Raw genomic sequence first — 22,359 nt, 5'->3', positions numbered from 1 at the left:
GGAGGCATCGACGTGCACCTCTGCAAACTACGTCACTCAGACAGAGGCCAACTGATCGGTAGGTAAGTGGCATTAACACAAAAAAGCTAGACGGCATCGATCGTTGGTTGGTTGGTTTATTTGGATATTTGGATAAACACAAAAGTTTTCACTCACGCACACATTCACAGTGCCACTTCTTATGAGTACAAGATACTATTTGGTATCGATTTATGTCTCCTCAGTTGCGACAAAACAACGTGCTATGCGCCGCTGCGGCTATACGATGCTTATTTTCATTGCTCGATGATATCAACAACAATCCATTTTATTCAGTGCAAATTTGACAAACACCGCATTCGGACGCGTTTCCATTAATAAAATTATTTGAGCGCACAACTCATATGAACCGTACAACAGAGTAAAAAATATACTTGAAACACACCGTTCTCATCGGTCGTTCGGCTCACTATCCCACATACGGTCTCACACTCATTTGACGCCGAGTGACGCGTAATAATCCTATTTTTAGAACTCAACTCGCAAAACAAATCAACGTGCTGCAGTAAACCACCACACAGTGTTTAGCATTTGTGGGAGCAATACGGAATACCAAATGACAACATCTTGGCACATAAGAACATCAACAAGCTCAATATCTTTACGGACAACATAATCTTCCATGCCCCTGCTGACTACATATCATCTCCCCTGAAGCATTCAGGCTGAGGGAAATGCAAAGTCTGCGCAATCCTCAGAAGTATTCTCTTCAAAAATCCATGTGTCATCAGCTACATAGTCATCATCGAACGAATAATTAGTAAAGTCGGAAGTATTCTAATCGGTAACCCGGGCATAGCCATAGTCACCTGTAGATGTATAAGTAGTTACTGGGTCCAAATCTCAACACGAATACTATCACAGATTTCATTCAAAGGAAAGCTGTTTAATTTTCATTTAGGTAAATATTTCCACAATCACTAGTATATCCACATTAACTTCATCCCACACTGGAGATTAGTATGTATATGTGGAGTTTTAACTAAGTATCGGTAACATCTAGTGTCATTACACCGACAATCCTTCCTGTAAATTGTTCCTACCCTACACAAAATATAGCCTCATTTTAAGTAATACGAGTATGGATATTGATTTCAGTTGGTTGGGATATCAGTTAGGGAACCAATGAACAAATAGTGACAATACTTTATTTTTTTTATCGGTAGTCGTCAAGGAAATGTCAGTTCGTAGGATTAAATAACCATTTGCAAACCACCAACATTGGCAGTTATATGGATGGATACGATTTTTGAATTGTATATATCGAGGGGCATTAAATAAGGTACTTGCAACGGCGAATTTATGACCACTTTTTAGAGTTGTGTCTGACATTTAAATGTGTACTGTCAAATGTGTTGTTTTTGTAGAACGAATACAAATTTTGAAATGTCATCTTACTCAATCAGTTGGGCTTTTGCAACGACCATATTAACCCTATCGAACAAAGAAAACTAACATGTTTTTGTATTAATTTCGGGTTTTTTGCAAAAAAATAGTTGGTCGACTTATCTAAGTCCCGGTCCACACTAGAGTGATTTCATTGAAAAAATTCCATGCAATTATGCTTCTCTAGATCGAGTTCCATAGTAGAGTAATATCATGAAATTCATGTAGTGAGGAACCCGATCTAAGAACGCCTAATTTCAAGAAATTTTCAATGAAATCGCTCTCTTGTGTACCGAGACTAATTAAAAATATAATTTTTAAATAAAAATTAACACACGTAGTACAACAACAATAACAAATAACTACATGTAATGCAAGTTGTCAAATAAATGTTTTCGAAAAGTAATAGAGGTACTTTGGTCCATATGGTCACTCTCTTAGTATACCTAATATTGTTGATACTTGTTATTAGTTAATCCTTATTAAAAATTAAATTCATAAAATGTCATTTCAAGTACATTATAGTCTCGAAAATCCTGACATCGCGGTTATCCGGACACCCTCCAAAAAATTAAACCCAGTCATCCGGGCACTCATATATTTTCCAACAACTTCATTCCCGATATAGAAAAAATATATATGTATGTAAAACTTTCTGCAGGAAAAAACTTGTTTGTTGTCTCCACATTTGTACGTAAATTGTATCTAAACATGAGGGAGATGAGAATTATCTTCACCCCACATATATCGCAGACGAACGGCATTGTTTGAGCGGAGGATGTCTGAGAAAATAATTGTTCTATTGGAAAGGAATAACTAGAAAGCATCAAAGCAAGGAAAATATTTGCTGCTTATAATTTTTTTTTTCAAAAAAAACAAAGTTTGTTTTTTATTAATTTTCTCGTTTAGAGTTAAGCTTAATGATCTGAAATTATTTGCAAGTGAAAAAGGAAAGCCATGGACTCGAACCCACATAGTCACCAAATTACGTTACCTGGTTTCATTGGTGGTAAAGCAAATCTTCGGACGTATCGACTATGTAATGGCTTCTCTGTCCTAGAACTTATCGTTTTTCAAATGCAAATGTGTTTTTATACATTAACGGATATTTGGCCGTTGTTCGAACGAATTTGAATTCTAATCGTCTTGGTGAAGCAGAACAAAAATCTTTATAAACTGATTCAAAAAGTCGCTTGTTAAAGAAGACAAACATTTCATAATAGAGGAATTTATGTACATATCGCTTATTTATTAAAAGAATACTTGTAGTTTGGCATTGGCAACAAAAAAGTTTATTGATATCTGGTTAGCTTTTTGCAAAATATGGACGATGCACTTGTTTTATCGTTCACATCGAAAACTTAATTCGGACATCGCTAAAACACATGGTGTCCGAATTATCGAGATTATACAGTATTTACAGAAAATATTTTGGAACCTCCACTACTTTACGAAAACATGTATTTGACGACTTGCATTACATGTAGTTATTGGTTTTGGTTATTATTGTTGGGTTGTGTTTTTCATAAATATACACAAAAAAATGTTCCCTTTTCTTGGTTCGAAAACAATTACTTGACAAGCTGAATATTAGGGTTATAACTTTTTGCAACGTTCATAATTGTCAAAAAACCACTACTATGTATAGTTTAAAAAATAATATGTAATAATCAAAAAGGTCAACATAATATAATATTGACTAATTTGCTATAAATCAAATACAAACTTTAAATCAAATCGCAACATTGGAAATACGCACAGATACAAATGTAAGGAACCCAGAGTTATTATTCTTCCTTTTCGGCATACGGAATGTGGTTATCACTAGCCGGGATATCTGCCTGCACCTTACAAAATGTGTGCCACTAAATCAAATGTACCTCATATCAATTCAGCCTCTATTAGGAAAAGTAACTTTCCTGTTGTCGCTTTATGTGTTGCTGACATCAAATACAATTTGTTGTTCATGCACAGATGATACAGCCATGTCTGGTAGCTACTGTATAGTCCAGTGACTGTAACGCCAACTGGCCAAATCAATAGACAGACAACTTCAATCAGTTGTCATTTTCTGCAACTTGGCCACAGAAGAGCCGGCTACAACTTGTAGCACATACTCATACCATCTTTGGCCAAAGTCAGTCAAGGATGCAGGTATAAAGACAGATGTATGTGCCGGAGGTGTATACGATAACCACATACAGACATACAAGTGTCAATATTGGTATAACGATATTCCATTTTCCGAAGGTTACTCACAGATTTCGACGGCTGCGTACGGATTGTCACATTAAACGACTGACCACCCTCTCTCTCTATAGCTTTTTTAGATACTATCAGCGCTTAGTTCATAGATTCCTTGAAATTGCACACACATACTCTTTGCGGAGCTACATTACATTGTAATAAACTGTGAATTCAACATAAGATTGTCATATCAATGGTCCATCGATTACATCGGCATTGCAATGAAAAACAAAACATTCGCGACTAATTAGAAAATTCCATGTGATACTCCAAACCACGAAATAAACTACACCAATCTTATATGTCGACAAGATTGAGTGTAATATGTTGTACATAGTTTGTTCCCATAGTATCAATAATATTACTTGTGTTTATGTTCTAATACAACTCATATTTATGTATTTTCTCCTTATAAGGAGCCCATTACCAATGAATAAATAACAAGATCGGTAGCAACTAATATTTTGACAAAAGCAAACACTCATCACGATTCTGTTTTGCGAGATGAATATGTACCGATCATTTATTGCATTATTTTAGTGGTTTCAAACCTCAAGTTGTTGACTTTATTTTTTCACATAAATTACATAGTTCTAAACTAATGTTTAGAAATTGCTACAATCGACCCTTCCTTACATGTCTCAACAACGGATGACATAGAATGCATCTTGCATTCGCTGAAGCTCGTTTCTGTTATGGATATCTAACTGATAGGATGTTCAGTCCACATTCGTAAATAAAGTTTGATTGACCACCATAGTATGGTTATCACATTGATGAGGAGATCCACAATGCCATAATCTACTCTACGACAGCGACAATTAATTCACGTAGAACAACAAACAACCGCCCATACAAAATACTATTTTTGATAAGTTCGGTGGAAATTAACGCACCCTAAACCTCGTCAATGAACCCAGTCGTAATGTTTCCGGCGCTTTGACGATGTCATACTTTAGCATTCCCGCGCCGTATTTTAATGTCTTGGCAATAGACAGACATTTCAAGCTTCATTTGTCACCAACCATTTGTGTGGGTGTGATCATCCAGCTGGGCTATAAAACTTATTTATCAATAACTCAATGTGGGATGAATTGACCCACATGCGAATGAAAATGTTCGACTAACCAGTGTTTGTCATAAGAACCCGTTTACAATCTACACGATGATCGGGGTTTAAAGACGATGTTGGAGGGCCATTTTCCCTGTGAAAGCTAATAAAACGGAGATATCTAACAATTATGTATGTGTAGTAGATAATTTAAGAAACAAAAGATATCAATACAGTTGTTGAATTAAATTAGTCTACTAGTCACAATCTACTATGATTAACCCACATATTGTCATTGGTCGCTTGTTTAAACGCCACAAAAATGTTTGCAACAATTAACGTAAAACTCGGTTATTTTCATATATTTTGTGGGGGTTTTGCATTTTCTTTAAGTTTTTCTTTTATCTGTCGTTCCACACTTATAAAGCTTCATATGATCTACGTATTTCCACACATTTGGTCTAAAACAAAAGCCATTTAAAACATCTATTTTTTACATTTTCGATGAATAATTTAAATGTGTGAAAAACTTAAGTTAATCATAATTGTTACATACATATAAATTCAGGGACTTGTTAGGAACTTAGTAAGAGTATTTTCTTAATCGAAAACCAAAGGAATGGCATGTATGTATACTAGGGTGGGGCGATTTGTGTGGAAGGAAAAAACCTTAATGAGCCCTTCGCGTTTCTGATTCCTGGGATTGAACTGAGCAAAAAAGTCCACTGGACCATATATCTACCGTGAAAATCGAGCCTCCCGATTTTGAGTTTGGCATATAACAGCCAAACCATTGAGATTTTCGACTCAACACAAAGACAAAAATTATAGCCAAGACAGTAATTGAAAACTCTCTAATACATCGCAAAAGCATTGGAATGCTCCTTCTGGCAGTTTTGGTCTTAAGAATGTGCAAACTTTTCGGAAAATGTCGATAAATGACATTGTGCTACAAAAATTGACCAGAAAATTATTCAAGCGTTCTGAAGCAAAATTCTATTGTGTTGGGATCCATGGACAACGACAATGCCTTTAGTTCGTTGGGGTCACTTCGTTTTATTTTTTTATAACGGTAAAAGTAGTGAACATCTGGGTTTCTTACATTTTCAAATTTAAACGGACATATCTTCTTTTTTCACAACGGATTTCCAGTGATCCTTCTTCCTTTTAAAGGGGTGAATAATATCTTTAGAACAAGTTATTACTTGTTTAAATCGGTTAACAAATGGCTAAGTTATAGTGGTTTAAGTCTGAAAACCCCCTCAAAAAAAACTATAACTGAATTCCTATATAGATACATATGTATGTACTCCCTAATTTTTTCTATTTGATTCAAAATCTTTATACAGTATCCGCCAAAACTAAACCACCCCCTCAGTACATTTTTTAAATCATATATTTTTTAAGAAAACAAAGTTGTACTTTTTGTATTTTTCTTTTTATTTATTTATTTGTTTATACCTATATTATTGCAATATTGCAAAACACAAACATAAGGACTTCAGAATTTAGTAAACAAAAGTTAAAATTCAAAAAACATTTTAAGTCACAAATATAAGCGTACAAAACTAAAGAACTCCCCAATTTGAAATCTATATTTTATTGCGTATCCTTTATTCTGAATGACACAAGCACATCTTTTAGGCATAGAGGATATTAAAATATATAAATAAATTGTTCCACAAACATCCCTGAAGGGACAAGGGAGGCTTCTCTCATATCAATGAGTGCACCCCGATTCATATTTAGCTCAATGATATGGGAGTCCGAACGGCATGTCTTAAGACACAATTTTATAGAGAAGTTTTACATGGCTGAAATACTCAGGAAATGTCGCCAACATTACTGAGGGGTATTTTGCCACCGCTGAAAAATGTTTGATGTTGCCAGGCCGGTTGCCATACCATTGCACCACGGTGGAGGATATTACATTATTAATTATTGCAGGCGAAATAATTAGTTTTCGGAAAATGTATCCAAAATCCATCAAAATACTGAAAATCGGGAGGCACCGCCATATGGGGGCTATACCAAAACATTATCCGATAGTGTTGATATTCATCCAAAAATAATGCTACTGCATCTTCTTCTTTCTCACGTCTTCTTACGACAATAAATGAAAAAGCCAGACTGGATTTTGCCAAAACCCATCTGAACAGCAGTATCCAATAGTTTAATTTAAAATATTTAGAGGGCATAAGGCGTGGACCAAATGGGCAAAGGTTAAACCTCAATATTGCAAAGGCACTGTAAACCATGGAGGCGGAAAATAATGATCTGAGATTTTTTCTAGGCCCAAGGGATTGGACCAATTCATAAAATTAATGGTATTATGGATTTTTTCAAGTATCCTAACGTATTAAAAGGCGTGATGTTGCCTTATGCTGAAGAAGAGATGCCACTTAAATGGACATTCCAGGAAGACAACGAGCCAAAACATGTATCGAAAGTGGTTAAGGAGTGATTCCAAAACCATTCGACAGAAGTTCTCCGTTGACCTGCCCAATCCCCTTATCTAAGCTCTTGATTTGGACTTGGTGGAGATAGTTAACTCAAAAAATCAACAACAAACAAGTGAGCAAAGGCTATAGTCGGGATTGGGCCGACCATGTGATACCCTACACCACTACCCCTGTGCATAAGCTTTTCACTGCTAAACATTTCTTTTAGGGAATATAATCCGACTACCACCAAAAATAATATGCCTCTTTCTCTCTGGGACCCCTATAAGCAACCAAAATTTCGTGACCATCCGATCAAAATTACGACCTGTAGCTTGATTGCAAAAAATTGAAGAATTCGATGCATTATCGACTATTGTTGTATCTCCCTTGTTTGACCACCTTCGCCAACCTACTTTACACCAATGTAAACGTAATATTTTCTTCTTCCATTTACAGGCTTTGCCGTTGGAATACCACTACTAGAAGCCGATATATTCACAAAGAATAAAACTTTGAATTTGTCTCCAAATGAGTTTTTCCCCATTCCGATCCCTAAATATTATCCGACTATCGCCAAAATCAATAGGCTTCTTCCTCTGTGGGGCCCCCATCTACCCCCTAAATTTCGTAACCATCCGATCAAAATTCCAACTTGTAGCGTGATTACAAAAAATGGAAAAATTGGGTTTATTACTGAATTTTGCAATATCTCGGTTTGCTCACTTACGCCAACATACTTTGCATCAATATAAACGAGATCTTTTCTTCTTCCATTGACGGGTATTCCTGTTGGAATACTCCAACCAGAAGCGGAGATATTCGCATAAGAAAAAAACGTTGACTTTCCTCCACATAAACTTTTCGCTTATTCCGACTCCTGAATATTATCCGACCATCACCAAACTAAATTGGCTTCTTCCTCTGTGGGACCCGCATCCACTCCCAAAAAACTCGTGACGATCCGATCAAAATTGCGACCTGTAGCGTGACTACAAGCAAATCAGAAAATGGGATGCATTACCGACTATTGCGATATCTCTGTTGTTTGAGCAGCTATGACAACCTACTTTACATCGTTGTAAAGTTGATATTTTCTACTTTCCTTGCCAGGTTTTGCTTTTGATATACCTCTTAAAAAACAGAGATATTGGATTTGAAATAAAACGTAGACCTTTTCTCTAAATAAGTTTTTGCCCATTCCGACCCCTGAATATTATCCGATTATCATTAAATTCAGTAGGCTTCTTCCTCTGTGGGACTCCCATTAACCCCCAAAATTTCGTGACGATCCGATCAAAATTGCGACCTGTAGCGTGATTACAAAAAAATCGGAAAATGGGATGCATTATCGACTATTGCCATATCTCTGCTATTTGACTACCTAGGACAACCTACTTTACATTGTTGTAAAGGTGATATTTTCTACTTTCCTTGCCAGGTTTTGCTTTAGATATACCTCTAAAAGAAACAGAGATATTGGCTTTGAAATAAAACGTTGACCTTTCCCCAAATAAGTGTTTGCCCATTTCAACCCCAGAATATTATCCGACCATCATCAAAATCAATAGGCTTCTTTCTCTTTGGGACATCCATTAACCCCCAAAATTTCGTGACGATCCGATCAAAATTGCGACCTGTAGCGTGATTACAAAAAAATCGGAAAATGGGATGCATTATCGACTATTGCGATATCTCCGTCATTTGGTTACCTACGCCGACCTAGTTTGCATCATTGTAAAGACGGGATCTTCTACTTTCATAGTCAGGCTTTGCTTTTGGAAATTTTACAACTAAAGCTGTGATATTCGTCAATATAATTAAAATCGCAAAAATGAAAATTGGGGTTTTATTTGCTAATATTGTGATATCTTCGTTGTTTGATCACCTACGAGCACTTACTTTACATCATTAGAAAGGTGATATTTTCTACTTTAATTGTCAGGTTTTGCTTTTGGTATACCCCATATAGAAGCTGAGATATTCGCTTTGGAAAAAAACGTTGTCTTTTTATCCACCTAAGTTTTTTGCCCTTTCCGACCCCTAAATATTATCCGACCATCACCAAAATCAATAGGCTTCTTCCCCTCCGGGACCCCCATCAACATGCAAAATTTCGTGAAGATCCGATCAAAATTGCGACCTGTAGCGTGATTACAAGGTTTAGATGGACAGACGGACAGACGGACAGACGGACGGACGGACGGACTGACGGACGGACACACATAGCCAGATCGACTCAGCTCGTCGAGACATTCATTTTGGTATATATAAGTATGGGTCTACGACCATTATTTCGATGCGTTACAAACTTTTTGGCCAAAACCAACTTATAATACCCTCCCCACATAGTGGTGTAGGGTATAAAAATGCAAAACCAAAGAAGATTTATTGGAAGCCGCAAAAATAGCCTGTGAAGCAATATCGCCTGCAATAATTAATAATTTAGTATCCTCTATGGCTGAAAGATGTGCTTGTGCAGGTCGCAATTTTGACCGGATCGTCACCTATATTCCTAGTAGACACATTCCGCCCACTTGAGTTATTTTTGAAAGACGATCTCTTGACCTTTCCATAGATGCCAATTACGTTGATGTACGTGCTCAGATAACACAGTTACAGCCTAGTAGTATATACAGAAATTCCACAGTTACAATTGTGTGCATAGTTACCATAACCACGCTAGAGTTCGCAGTTATAGTTTAAGACTGAAACATTTTTATACGAGGTAAGAATTGTGGTCAAGTAAGATGCCAATAATTTTGGATAATGAGGAGATAGTTCTCAGCGTGTGAACTTTTGTGGGGAATATATCCAAATGAAATTTTTGGTCTATATTTTATTTCTAGGAGAAATATTTCGGCAATTTACGAAAATTAACTTGAAAACCAACATGAATATAGCAGTTAGAGTATGTTCAAATTTATAAATCCACTCGATTTCAAATCTCAATTTCATAGCGTATATGTCAAATAAATCCTAGTTTCAAATCCACTCGATTTTATTTGACGTATATGCTATGGAATTGACATTTGAAATCGAGTGGACTTATAAATCTAAACATACTATTAGATATCTGAACTACTACTGCCTAACATATAAGTGTTTTTTTTTATTGTGGTGATTTTCTTCCATAGAACTACATTTACATTCCATGTTACAAAATGTCGCAATCATGACAGAAAAGTGAAAGAAAGTATTCCCAGATTTTTAAATTGTAACAAATTACAATGCTGTACGGGGTCTTAAAGTTTTTGTGATACCTTTGGTAAAAAATAATGTAATAGTACCTCGAAATATTGGTCTTTTTATACCCTACACCACTATGTGGGGAGGGTATTTTAAATTGGTTCTGGCCAAAAAGTTTGTAACGCATCGAAATAATGGTCGAAGACCCATACATATATATACCAAAATGAATGTCCGTCCGTCCGCCCGTCTGTCAATCTAAACCTTGTAATCACGATACAGGTCGCAATTTTAATCCAATCATCAATTTTGGATGTTGATAAAGGTCCCGGAGAGGAAGAAGCCTATACATTTTGGTGATGGTCGGATAATATTCAGGGGTCGGAATGGGCAAAAAACTTATTTGGAGAAACATTTTATTTCAAAGCGAATATCTCCGCTTCTATATGTGTTATATCAAAAGCAAGCCTGCAAAAGAAAGTAGAAAAAATCACCTTCGCAACGATGTAAAGTATAGCCGTTAGCCGCTAATAGAACCCAACATTTCATTTTTGCGATTTCAATAATAATAACGAATATCACAGCGAACTGATCAACCGATTTGGTCCAAAATTTGGCCCACAACTTCTGGTACTTCCCCCCAATATTTATCAAAATGTCACAAAAATGGTATGCACGATATCTCTTGAACGGGGCAACCAATTTGGTCCAAACTTTTGATCTCTTAATATTTTGTCAACCGATTTGGTCCAAAATTTGGCCCACAACTTCCGGTACTTCCCCCCAATATTTATCAAAATGTCACAAAAATGGTATGCACGATATCTCTTGAACGGGGCAACCAATTTGGTCCAAACTTTTGATCTCTTAATATTTTGTCAACCGATTTGGTCCAAAATTTGGCCCACAACTTCCGGTACTTCCCCCCAATATTTATCAAAATGTCACAAAAATGGTATGCACGATATCTCTTGAACGGGGCAACCAATTTGGTCCAAACTTTTGATCTCTTAATATTTTCTCCAAATTTAATTTAACTTATAAAATGGCCCATATCATATCCTCTCCTTCGGGTACCTCCCCCACAAAAGTTCAACGTTTGTATTAACATATGCTGAGGGTATATCTCTGTCGACAAAGCGGACTGATACTTTCTTACTTGTTTTATTTGAGTTGTACTGGCGATGCACTTAAATGCGTTTCAACAAAATTGACCTGTATTAATGAAGACATTCAGAGCAAAGGCGCTAAGCTATCCCAATTTTAATACTTTGGATTTTACCAGTCAAAAGCTTATGCACAGGGGTAGTGGTGTAGGGTATAACATAGTACGTGTTGTTTAAAAATAGTCTCAAAGTATTTATTGCAAGAAAAATCACGAAACTTTTTAGTAAAGACAGGATATGTTTATCCATGTTCTCGTAGGAAACTCATCTGTGCCTAGAACCTGAATTGCTCAGCACTTCTGACCTTTCAAAACATTGAAGATGAGTGGAATTATCAGAGTTGAATGAAAATGGTCTCAATTTGTTACATAATTTTTATCTATTCAAATTAAACGAACTTTTTTACCATCTGTCAAGGAAATGTTCAGCCATAGGCTAAATCACATGGTCATCTGGGGACATGCATAAACATATCCTGTCTTTACTTCAAAATCTCTTGTTTTTTCTTCCAATAAATACTTTTACACTATTCTTAAACAATACAAAAGTTCTATTAGAGTTCATTTCAGCCAAGATTATTATTTTTTGTTAGAAGTTTAGCCAATTCCATTCACAATTACAAATATTGTTTTCTTATTTGCCGCATATTCACGATCCTTATTGGGTATTTTCTGTATTTCTGGGCCCGCATGTGGGTTCAGTCCCTTCCGGGTTCTAAATTGTAATTAGTGATGCGGAATTCATCCTGGAAAATAATGCTAGGAAGGATAACTAAATTTTCTGCTAAGATTTTAATGGTAAAATTAAAATTTTCTTAAGAAATATTCTTGTTAACTTGCGTTAGCTCTATTATTTTTCACACCTCCTTAAAGGCCCAATCATACATCTGCCCTGCCCAATACAGAATCGAACCCCAAATTGGACAAATGTTGATTAAACTTTATTTATGGGATACCATTTACAGTGTTGCGCATATCAAAAGCAACAAAATTCAGGATTACGCATTAATTCAATTTTTGGATTCGTTAAAATGTCTTAAAATGTAATATTTTGTGTCCAGTTGTTCTTTTTTATGTACAGATAGCGTTCAACAAGTACTTTCTGCACTTTGTAGTTGGATGGGATAACAGCAACCACAATATTGACTGATCCTTGAGAATGAGGAGTGCAAAACCAAAGCAACAACGGAATATTATTAACAATAGTTGTCTCATCGGTTTTAATTAGTAAAAAGTACGACTTAAATTAGTTGTATTGGGGCATCTTAGTAAAATGTTCGATTTAAGAAACACTGGCACCGTTTGTATGGTTGGCAAGCTACCAACTACATTTTGTTATGTGCATTCGTCGAAATTCGACGACACATAGCAGTGGGAAAAGGTTTGGTTTGTTTCGCAAACACTTTCGTCGGAGTTGTGTTAGGTTGCCAAAGAAAAACTTCTTATTGAAGTTTTTTCTTTGTTCACCTTTATACTTGTTTGGGTATAAAAAGTTTCTTATAGAAGAAGTTATTGAAATATAACTTCGGTGGAGAATATCCACAAACAAGAAACAAGGGAACTGTTGAAATCCAGTGGCGTGGATCGAAACTATTCTTCCCTGCCTTACCCCTTGGCGAACAATGCCAACCTTTTTCCACTAATAAATTAGTTGTTTTAAAATAATAGAACAACAACAATGGGATTAAGCCAGACTATTTTGAAAAAAAAAACAAATTTGTAAAATTTTAAAATTTTCTTATCCCTACAGGTCCCCCATAGTCTGGGGGAAATATCGTAATACCCTCAAATCAAAAATTGTCCCTTATATAAAAATTAAAATTTAAATATAAAAATTTTAAATAGTTTTTAAAACTTCTTCTGCGAACACATCTAGGGCGTATATCGGAAAAAAAGCCACAACTACGTCTTGGAAGTTCCTTTCACATTATTTTAAAGTTTCCCCAACGTTTTTAGACACAATGTCCGCTTTGCTTCACAGACATAACTCCCAACGGACATAACGCTCAAAATCATTTTGGGAGTTATGTCCGGGCACGTAAATTTGTATATATTTTTCATAATTTAATTTGGAGGATAAAATTTGGTTTAGACGATGCACTTATATGATGATTAAGTGCATTATCTCGATTTATTTGACATACAGTTAGTCAACTAAATTATTGCAAAAACATAATTATCACAAAATTTCAATTAAAACGTTTTATTGGTATCAAAAAATAACATTATTAATAACGGGTGATCCAACTTGGGGTACTTTTTTCAATGGGCTCTCTTTGGCAGATCACATGTGAGTCGTGCCGTGCTCTAATATTATTTCTGTTTAGTATTGTTTGGCTTTTCATCATGGAAAGACTTACGCCTAAACAACGTTTACTAGTCGTTCAACATTATTACGAAAATTCACGTTTATTGGGGGATGTGTTTCAAGCTAATTTTTTTAGCGAGGAGGCCCATTTCTGGCTAAATGCGACAAGGAAAATAGCCATATTTGGGTTAAGAGAAACCTTAAGGTTTCAACAAGACGTCCCAACTTCCCCTACATGTCTTCAATCATGGGATTTATCACACCGTTAGACTTTTTACGTGGTGATATGTAAAGTCTAAAGTGTATGCGGACAACCCCTCTTCGATTCAGGCCTTTGGGCACAACATCACGCGTGTCAACCGTCAGTTACCTGCCGAAATGTTTGAACGAATTGTCGAAATTTATACTCTACAGACATACCGTCTAGGACGTAGACGCGGTCAACATTTGATAGGCATAAACGTAAAAAGTAAATGCCAAAGAATGTTCTTTCAAATGATAACAAACATTTCCCATTCAATTTGAATTTTCTATGTTTTTCTTTAAAAAAAGAACTGAATATGTTGACATTGTCGGCAAACATAAGAACATTAGAGTTTTGTATAACAATTGGGTGGGGCATTTATAAACAATGTAAATAATACCGGTCCAAGATGGCTCCCTTGTGAAACCCCAGATGAGACATTTATTTTATTGGATATTGCAGCACCAAATTTAACCATTTGCTCTCTATTACATAGATAAGATTTAATCCATTTCAATAATGAATTTGAAAACCCAATAGATTTTAATTTGAGTAACAATATTTCATGATTTACTTTGTCAAAAGCCTTACTAAAATCGCTGTAAATGCAATCTGTTCGGCAACTATTGCTGAAGGCTTCATTTACAATTGAAGTAGTTCAAGCAAATTTGTTATGGTAGACCGACTTTTCCGGAAACCATGTTGACGATTTGACAGAATAGAAGAAACATGAAAGGACAGTAGTTTAGTAACCATCTTTTTAAACAATTTTTGGATTGTGTTCAATTTAGCAATGCCCCTATAATTAGAAACTTCAGTTCTACTACCTGATTTAAATAAAGGAACAATGAATGATTGTTTCCACAATAAGGGAAAATAACCAGTGTGAATCGATTTGTTAAACATTTCACAAAGAGGAAGTGCAAGATATTCGGCACAGTTTTTCAGAATGCAAGAAGGTATTCCACCGGGACCTGAGCTTGTTGTATTTTTTAGAGATTTTAGATTGGACAATACTTCGGAAACGGTTAATAAGGGAAGATTTGTAGATAGTAGGTAGTTTTAAAAAATGATGCAAACGTATTTGAAATGGTGATGTCATCCTCTGCAACAATGGTTTTAAATTTTAGGATTTTTGGGAATGTGCGCGACTGGCGTTTTGATTTAATAAATCCATAAGAGGTTTTAGGGTTAGTAATCAATTCATCCTTGGTTTTCGATATATACTTTCTATATTGTCGATTGTTAAGAAGGGTATATTTGGATCTGATGATTGCGTAAATTGCAAAATCGGAAGGGGAACCACTTTTATATATTTCTTGTAAAGCTTTTTTTCTAGTTCTTTAGCCTAGATAACGATGTGGGATTCCATGGTGGACCTGAACTTTTGGCGATTTTAATTTTTGGGACAGCTTTAGATATGCCATTTTCAAAAGTAGAATAGAAGATATGTAACATCTCATCAAGCAAGTCAAAAGATTGAAGTATAGACCAATGCTGTTTTGTTTAGTTCATTTGTGACATTATTAGATCGAGAAGATAAAAGGAGTGGTATTAATATGGTTGGATGATACTTGTCTTCCGGGCGCACTAAAGGATCGCAATAAGCTGGTAGAATATCAGAAGGCTGGTTAACAAATATTAGGTCAAGCAATTTACCAAGAGAGTTACGAATTCCATTAATTTGTGATAATCCTCCGGAAATAGAGGACCAATAAATTGGTTTGTATTATCATTTATAGTTGTAGGTACAAGGTCACTGGATTCAGAATTTTCTATCCATTTAATGTGAGGCAAGTTAAAATCCCCAAGGGCTATCAAAATATCATTTGCTTTTGATGTTTCAAAAGACAGAAGAATACGGGAGTTATGTTTTTCGTATACATCAATACTTGATCCAGGGGGTATGTAAGAACAAGTGATATATAGTTATGTGCTTAAGATGAACTTTTACGGCAATTATTTCAATATCATCATTTAAGGGTGATGATATTTCTTCAGAAGGATAATTTGTCGATACATTAATAGTTTATTAATTGTTAATATTATTATAATTTTTAGTTATTATATTATGGATATGTATGAAATTAGTCGTATTATGTACAATAATCCCAAAACCACGCGATTGTATATAAGTAAATGACTAAAGATTAAGCATTCACGTCATCCTACCTCACCATTAAAATTAATGCTATATCATTCACGTCCGCGAACGTGTTACTGAACAAATAAAGGATATAAGAAAGTGTTCTCTACCCGTTCAGTGCTGTGTATGGTGCACGAAATCGACCGAAAATATATATGGGAGCTATATCCAAATCTGAGCCGATTTCAATATAATTTGGCATACTTATTTCCAGACCAAATTCAGTCACATATTCCAATTTTCATGGAAATTGCACATACATAGAGAGTTTGGTGCATAAAAACATGAAATCGGCCGAAAATATATATCCAAAATATCCAAATTTGAACCGATTTCAATATAATTTGGCATACTTATTTCTTATTATATATTTATTTTTTGCCTAAAATACACGAAATCGGCCGAAAATATATGGGAGCTATATCCAAATCTGAAGCGACTTCAATATAGTTTGGAAAATTTATTTCTAGACCAAATTTCAAATTTGGAGACTGTATATGTAACCGTAACCGTTCGTTAGATATCAGCATGCACAATCTAAATTTTTTGGAGCTACCTCCGATATTGAGGCTATATCTCCAGATCGACGCAGAATTTCAAAATTTCATATAGCCTATTTTACTTTCAATATACCCTTAACTTTTCAGGAAGATCGGTTCAGCGGTTTTCGAGTCCATAAATTACAAACAAACGTACAAATATTTTTCTATTTTATATATACAACAAGCACAGGAATTCGAAGTCCAAATTTTTGACCGATTGTGCTGATCCGTTCGAGAGTTATCGTGCGCTCCAGCCACTACACATAATGCCATAGGGGTATTTTAAACCTTTCGGACTATTTTGTTAGGAAATATGGACTCTCCCCTGGAAACGGAGGCAGCGAATACAAGTTGTTACAAAAAGATGCAAAGCGATTTGAGAGAAGACATTAAATTGCACTATTCACAAATTTTGTGTGGGAAGTAATCGAAGGAATGGACCTATATAATCCATATTCGAACCTGATCTATGTCCCGTTGAGATTCCCTTCAGGAATTATCGTGCGCACAATTTTTCGGAACATTACAGAATGCGGGAACTGTTAACATATTCTATAGTATGACTGAAATTCTTTAAAATGAAGTGTTTTATGAGGGATCCCATAATGTCGACCATGAATGTAGAAAATTGGGTAAAGATGGGTGAATCCAACAATTTTTTTATGTTCCCTTCCGATTTCTGGGTTAACCTTACATTTTATATACCAAAAATCGTAGATGTATTCGCAAAAAAATAATTCTTTTCAAATAGATTTGCAAAAGTAATTTGTTTTTTACCATATACCCTCGATGGTGATGTAAAAACACCTTGGTTTTAACCCATTTTCCACGCGTTTGTTTGTTTGTTTGTTTTTCACTCATGTACATATGTTGATGTTGGTGTGCTTAAAATCACACTATGGTCACAAATCCCATTTGTTGGTCAAAAATATTAATATGTAATTTTTGTATTTACATTTTTTATTTTCCATAATAATTGTCACAAAATATTGATTCAGAATTTTTTTCAGCTAAAATTTAAAAAATGTGACAATGTGATTCCATTTTAATTGTCTAAACTAAAACTTTGAACTATGACGATCATTTTTGGTCCGAAGTTAAGAAGTCAAAATGTAAAATTTCAGCAGAATCGGGTTAAAAATGTGACTAAAACCTTCAAAATACCTTAAATTGTTTGTACCCTTATATGGGGGCTATATTCAAGTTCTCTGGTCACTCGAATTACAAACAAAATGCGTGAGGCTTGAATTGAGAGGTGAAGTGTATCTCAGAACATACCCGAATAATTTAAGAGGTTTCAAAAAATTTGTTGAAAACTAGGTTCTTATACCGAATTTTTCATCCTAACATTTGGAAAATGAAGCTACTTTTATCTTTCATTTCCAAATTTGAGTTTTATTCTTAATTAATTTTATTTTATTCTTAATTTGATTTTATTGCTACAGAAATTATCATATTATAGTGCAGATACAACTCCATAAAGCGGCATTTGCATTAGAGATTTTTGCCGGGTTAACCTTCTTTATGAGGATTAATTTGACGTTTGCGCTATGGAATTGACATTTGAAACACAGAGGGTTTATTAAATACGGATAAGTGCAAACGGGGTATTAAAACACAGTAAATAAATCTCAACTTTGACAACTTCTCGTTTAACGATAAACGCAAATCTAGTACAAACAGACTTTGTTTCTGTTGTTTCGGAGTGTTTACTCTCTTATTATGAATGCAAAAAGGAGGATGACATGATACCCAACACCACTGCACTGGACTTTCTAGTGAAATAACCGGATCCCACCCCGACCAAATTGAAATTATACATTTCCGTAATCAGCTCAATAAACCCTCCCTCTGGCATTATAATCAAAGACAACAAAACAAAGACAACATTGTTTGTTCTGGTGTTTAAGTTTCAAATATGGTATGTTCCAGAATTGCAAGAATCTACTAAATTTTACTATTTTTTCCGAAAAAAATAGTAGGTTCTTGCAGGTTCTGGAACAGACCTATAATCTGGGTTACGCCTTTTGAGTTTTATGAAAATTACAGTATACTGTTACGACTTTTGGCATTTCTTGAATAAGATCGTTATTTTTAAAGGCAGAAGCGTGAAATTTCCACAGTATTATTTTAGCTTTATGTATCAGATTCCCTCAAAAAACTAATTTCTATTTGCGTGTGGATTACGTCTTCGGGCATTTATAGTGACGATATGTAAAATATTTATGAAAGCTATATCCAAATCTGGACAGATTTCAATATAATTTGGCACATTTATTTCTAAACCATATACGGTCACACATTCAAAATTTCATCGAAATTAGACAGCGGTTTTGGTGCATCAAATACCTCGAATCGGTAGAAAATACATGAAGAAATAGCTCCTCAATTACTTCAAGTCGGCCGAAAATATATATGGGACAAAACTGAACCGATTTCACACATTCCAAATTTCATTGAAATCGGACATATGTATATAATGTGTTTCGTGAATCAAATTAATGAAATGGACCGAAAATATATATGGGAGCTATATACAAATCTGAACCGATTGTCCCCAAAAGCAATAGCGTTCTTCCTACGGCTAAGAAAATGATCTTCCCCAATTTTTAGCCGAATCGGGTAATAGATGCGACCTGTACGGTTCGAACAAAATTGCACGATTTTGTTGCATATTTTTATATATAGATCTGGCCAAAGACTACCCAGATATTTTCTTTTATCAGAATAAATAGCCTAAAATTTATAGTTATTGCCATTTTAAGAAATGAAAAGAAATTGAGTTCGCCGTCGACTGACTCAATTCGAACATACTCAGTGAAAGTATTTCTTCGTCTATACTTTCTTTAGTCTATGGTAGACCTGACTGACTGGTCTCTGAAATGTTGCATAGGGTCACTGTTTTTAGTAACACTAAAAATCAAATATCGAAAACACAATTACGATTATAGTAAACATTTTTCTTTACTTCTTGCAGATACAACTATTGCCAAAATATGGACAATGAGAAATATTCTCTACGGCAGCGGCAAAAGAGAAAGTATACAAATATTGACTCGCAAGGGTATAACAGCGATAACTCTAATGAATCTCTCCACAATATATTACTTTGCAAGAAGACATCAACTGGCGGCAGCACCAAATCAAAGACTAAAGCAGCGCCTTTAAGCAAATATCGACGGAAAACTGCAAATGCCCGAGAGCGGACTAGAATGAGAGAAATCAATTCAGCATTCGAAAATCTAAGACATTGTGTACCAGCTTGCATCGCCAACGAAGATGTGGGTCCAAGTAGTGAAAAACTAACAAAAATTACAACACTGCGTCTGGCTATGAAATACATAAGAGTCCTCTCGGACGCTCTGGTCGATCCGAAAAAACCTGACTACCGATTCCTATTTGATTCCATAGCTTGTAACCCCAATTCGAGTGCTCCGGAGGACAGTCCATGTCTGGAAGCAGAAAAAGCAACAGACCCTAGGTCTAATGCTGGAAAAGCAAATGTTTCATCGATGAAAAGACACCATAGAAAAGGGAAATCCTCCCAAAGATACACAAACGAATCATCGCCCATTCCCAATTTTTATGAAACATCGCCTGCCTCAAATAGCTCTTCTGCATATGCATCGCTATCTTCTTTCTCAGATTCGTCTGCTTCTCCTACGTCGAACTGTTCTTATCGTTGTGAGGGAAATAGCTTAAATAAAAACTGCCGCCTTTCTATGTCCGATCTAAGTAATTTTGTGCTGGAATCGGATGGCGAATCCATGAATCTCTCCGAAACATGGCCAAGTCCGTTACGCGGAGTCCATAACGTGTCTTCAATGTCGAACGATCTATTTCAATGTTCGGCGAGCGATATGCATACATTAGAAAATCCCCTTGAACTAAGTTTACGTCTAATGGAGCCGCCCATCGATTCACTAGCTCTCTCACCCAGTCATGTTTCCGGCTCACAATCTCCCTGCCTGACGCCTCTTATGAACCTGGAAACATTTAATTCGTTCGACCTATTCCATTCGGACGACTTCGGTGAACAGTCTGCCCTCGACCTATTTCTAACGTAACTAACACCTCAAACATATTATAAGTTAACATCAGTCTTTAGTAAAAATTATCAAATTGTTTGTTATTTTATTAATGGTTATTGTTCTCATCATTGCACAGTGGATCCACCCATTGGCCAAAAATAAAAAAAAATAATGTCAAAATTTTGGTACAACATCTGGCAACTCTGACAGCTATGACATGGACCTTTTTAAAAATATATTATTTTTTGTTTCATTCAAACGCGATCTTCTTAAGAATAGCTTCAAAAGTCGGAACATTTGACAAATATTTTTTGTTGTGAGTACAACCTATATCTTAAGTGCAAGTAAATATATTCAAAACATCGCGAAACTAATACGTATAGCAAAATATTATAGTGGATTTTGAAGAAGGAGGTAATAGCTTAATTTTCATTAAAAAAATAGTGTTTTAGAGTCTTGTGGCATTCCAGTTACCTGCATATTTTCTTAGTGTATTTTGTAATGCCAATTCGATCATATACTTTCACCTAAAGTTTTAGTCATGTGCCCACCTCGGGAATACCAGTGCCCACCTCGGGAATAATTTCCCAAAGTAGGTCATGGGTTTAAGATTATTCAGTACAAAAATCAGCTGCAATCTAGTGCCAGACTATAAATGGTGGGACGCTGACTAAAGCTGCCCTAGAATAGGGTTTCTATGGATATATTAGCGTATAACTCTGTTATCTGACCACGTACATTAACATAATTGGCATCAGTGGCAAGATGAAGAAATCTTCTTCTAAATTTTTCTTACGTTGGCGGTACGTGCCTTCCAGGAAGAACGCTATAAGATTTATATTAAAAATTCTAAATTGGTTGGATCTTATGTTGTTTTGGAGATTGTTTTGTTTCCGCAAGCCTATTTTTGCATCATAAGATAATCGGGACCTTTGTTCATGTCATTTTGTATTAAGAGCATAAAACAATTCTTGCCGTATACCCCCTCCAGAGGGGAAAGGGGGGAGAATTTTACGCTCGTGGTTTCTTAAAAGACTCTTCGCAGCAGCACAAAGCTGTAACCGGCGCATTGGCTTGATTTTTTACACACTAAATATTTTTGGCCACTTTCTCCATACAAGTGGACCCACTGTGCATTGTCCTCATTCATAAAGTAAGTGACAAAATTGGTCATATTTCATCAACGTTTATATTAGCCAAATAACTCGAATACTCGTGTATATGATATACAATGTAAGATCTAACCTCAATAGAAACTTCTTAACATTTTTGTTTATGTAATTATTAACATTTTTCTTTATATGAATTCAATAAAAGTGAACAAAATTATTTCGAGCTTGTGTAGTTCTCGAAATTGCCGAGAAATAACTACCTGAAACAAACATAATCCTATGTCAATCTAATGGGTACTTTACACGATATGTTTTTTACATATGGGTTGTCACTTTTTATATACAAAATGTATATGCAAAGTGACAGCAGATGTGTAAAATAACATATCGTGTGAAGTACCAATAAAGCAATTTTCATAGATTTTATTTTGACGATAGGTTAATAAAATGATTTTTTT

At 35.3% G+C, this 22,359-nt stretch overlaps 1 protein-coding gene across 1 annotated transcript; it reads left to right on the top strand.

The window, feature by feature from the left end:
* Nucleotides 1–313: 313 nt before the first annotated feature.
* Nucleotides 314–22,118, top strand: tx (Helix-loop-helix protein delilah taxi). Its single transcript, XM_073981488.1, has 2 exons — nt 314–940; nt 19,736–22,118. The coding sequence occupies exon 2, from the start codon at nt 19,755–19,757 to the stop codon at nt 20,823–20,825; it is 1,071 nt and encodes a 356-aa protein (XP_073837589.1). The 5' UTR covers nt 314–940; nt 19,736–19,754; the 3' UTR covers nt 20,826–22,118.
* Nucleotides 22,119–22,359: the final 241 nt, after the last annotated feature.

The sequence above is a fragment of the Musca autumnalis genome, unplaced genomic scaffold (assembly GCF_047663935.1).
Source record: "Musca autumnalis isolate F117 unplaced genomic scaffold, ASM4766393v1 scaffold_1, whole genome shotgun sequence".
NCBI lineage: Eukaryota > Metazoa > Arthropoda > Insecta > Diptera > Muscidae > Musca > Musca autumnalis.
The sequence above is the reverse complement of the archived record's forward strand: the minus strand, read 5'-3'. Positions and strand labels throughout refer to the sequence as shown.

Coding starts and splice junctions, on each gene's coding strand:
- tx (XM_073981488.1), top strand. CDS start 19,755: ATGGACAATGAGAAATATTCTCTACGGCAGCGGCAAAAGAGAAAGTAT.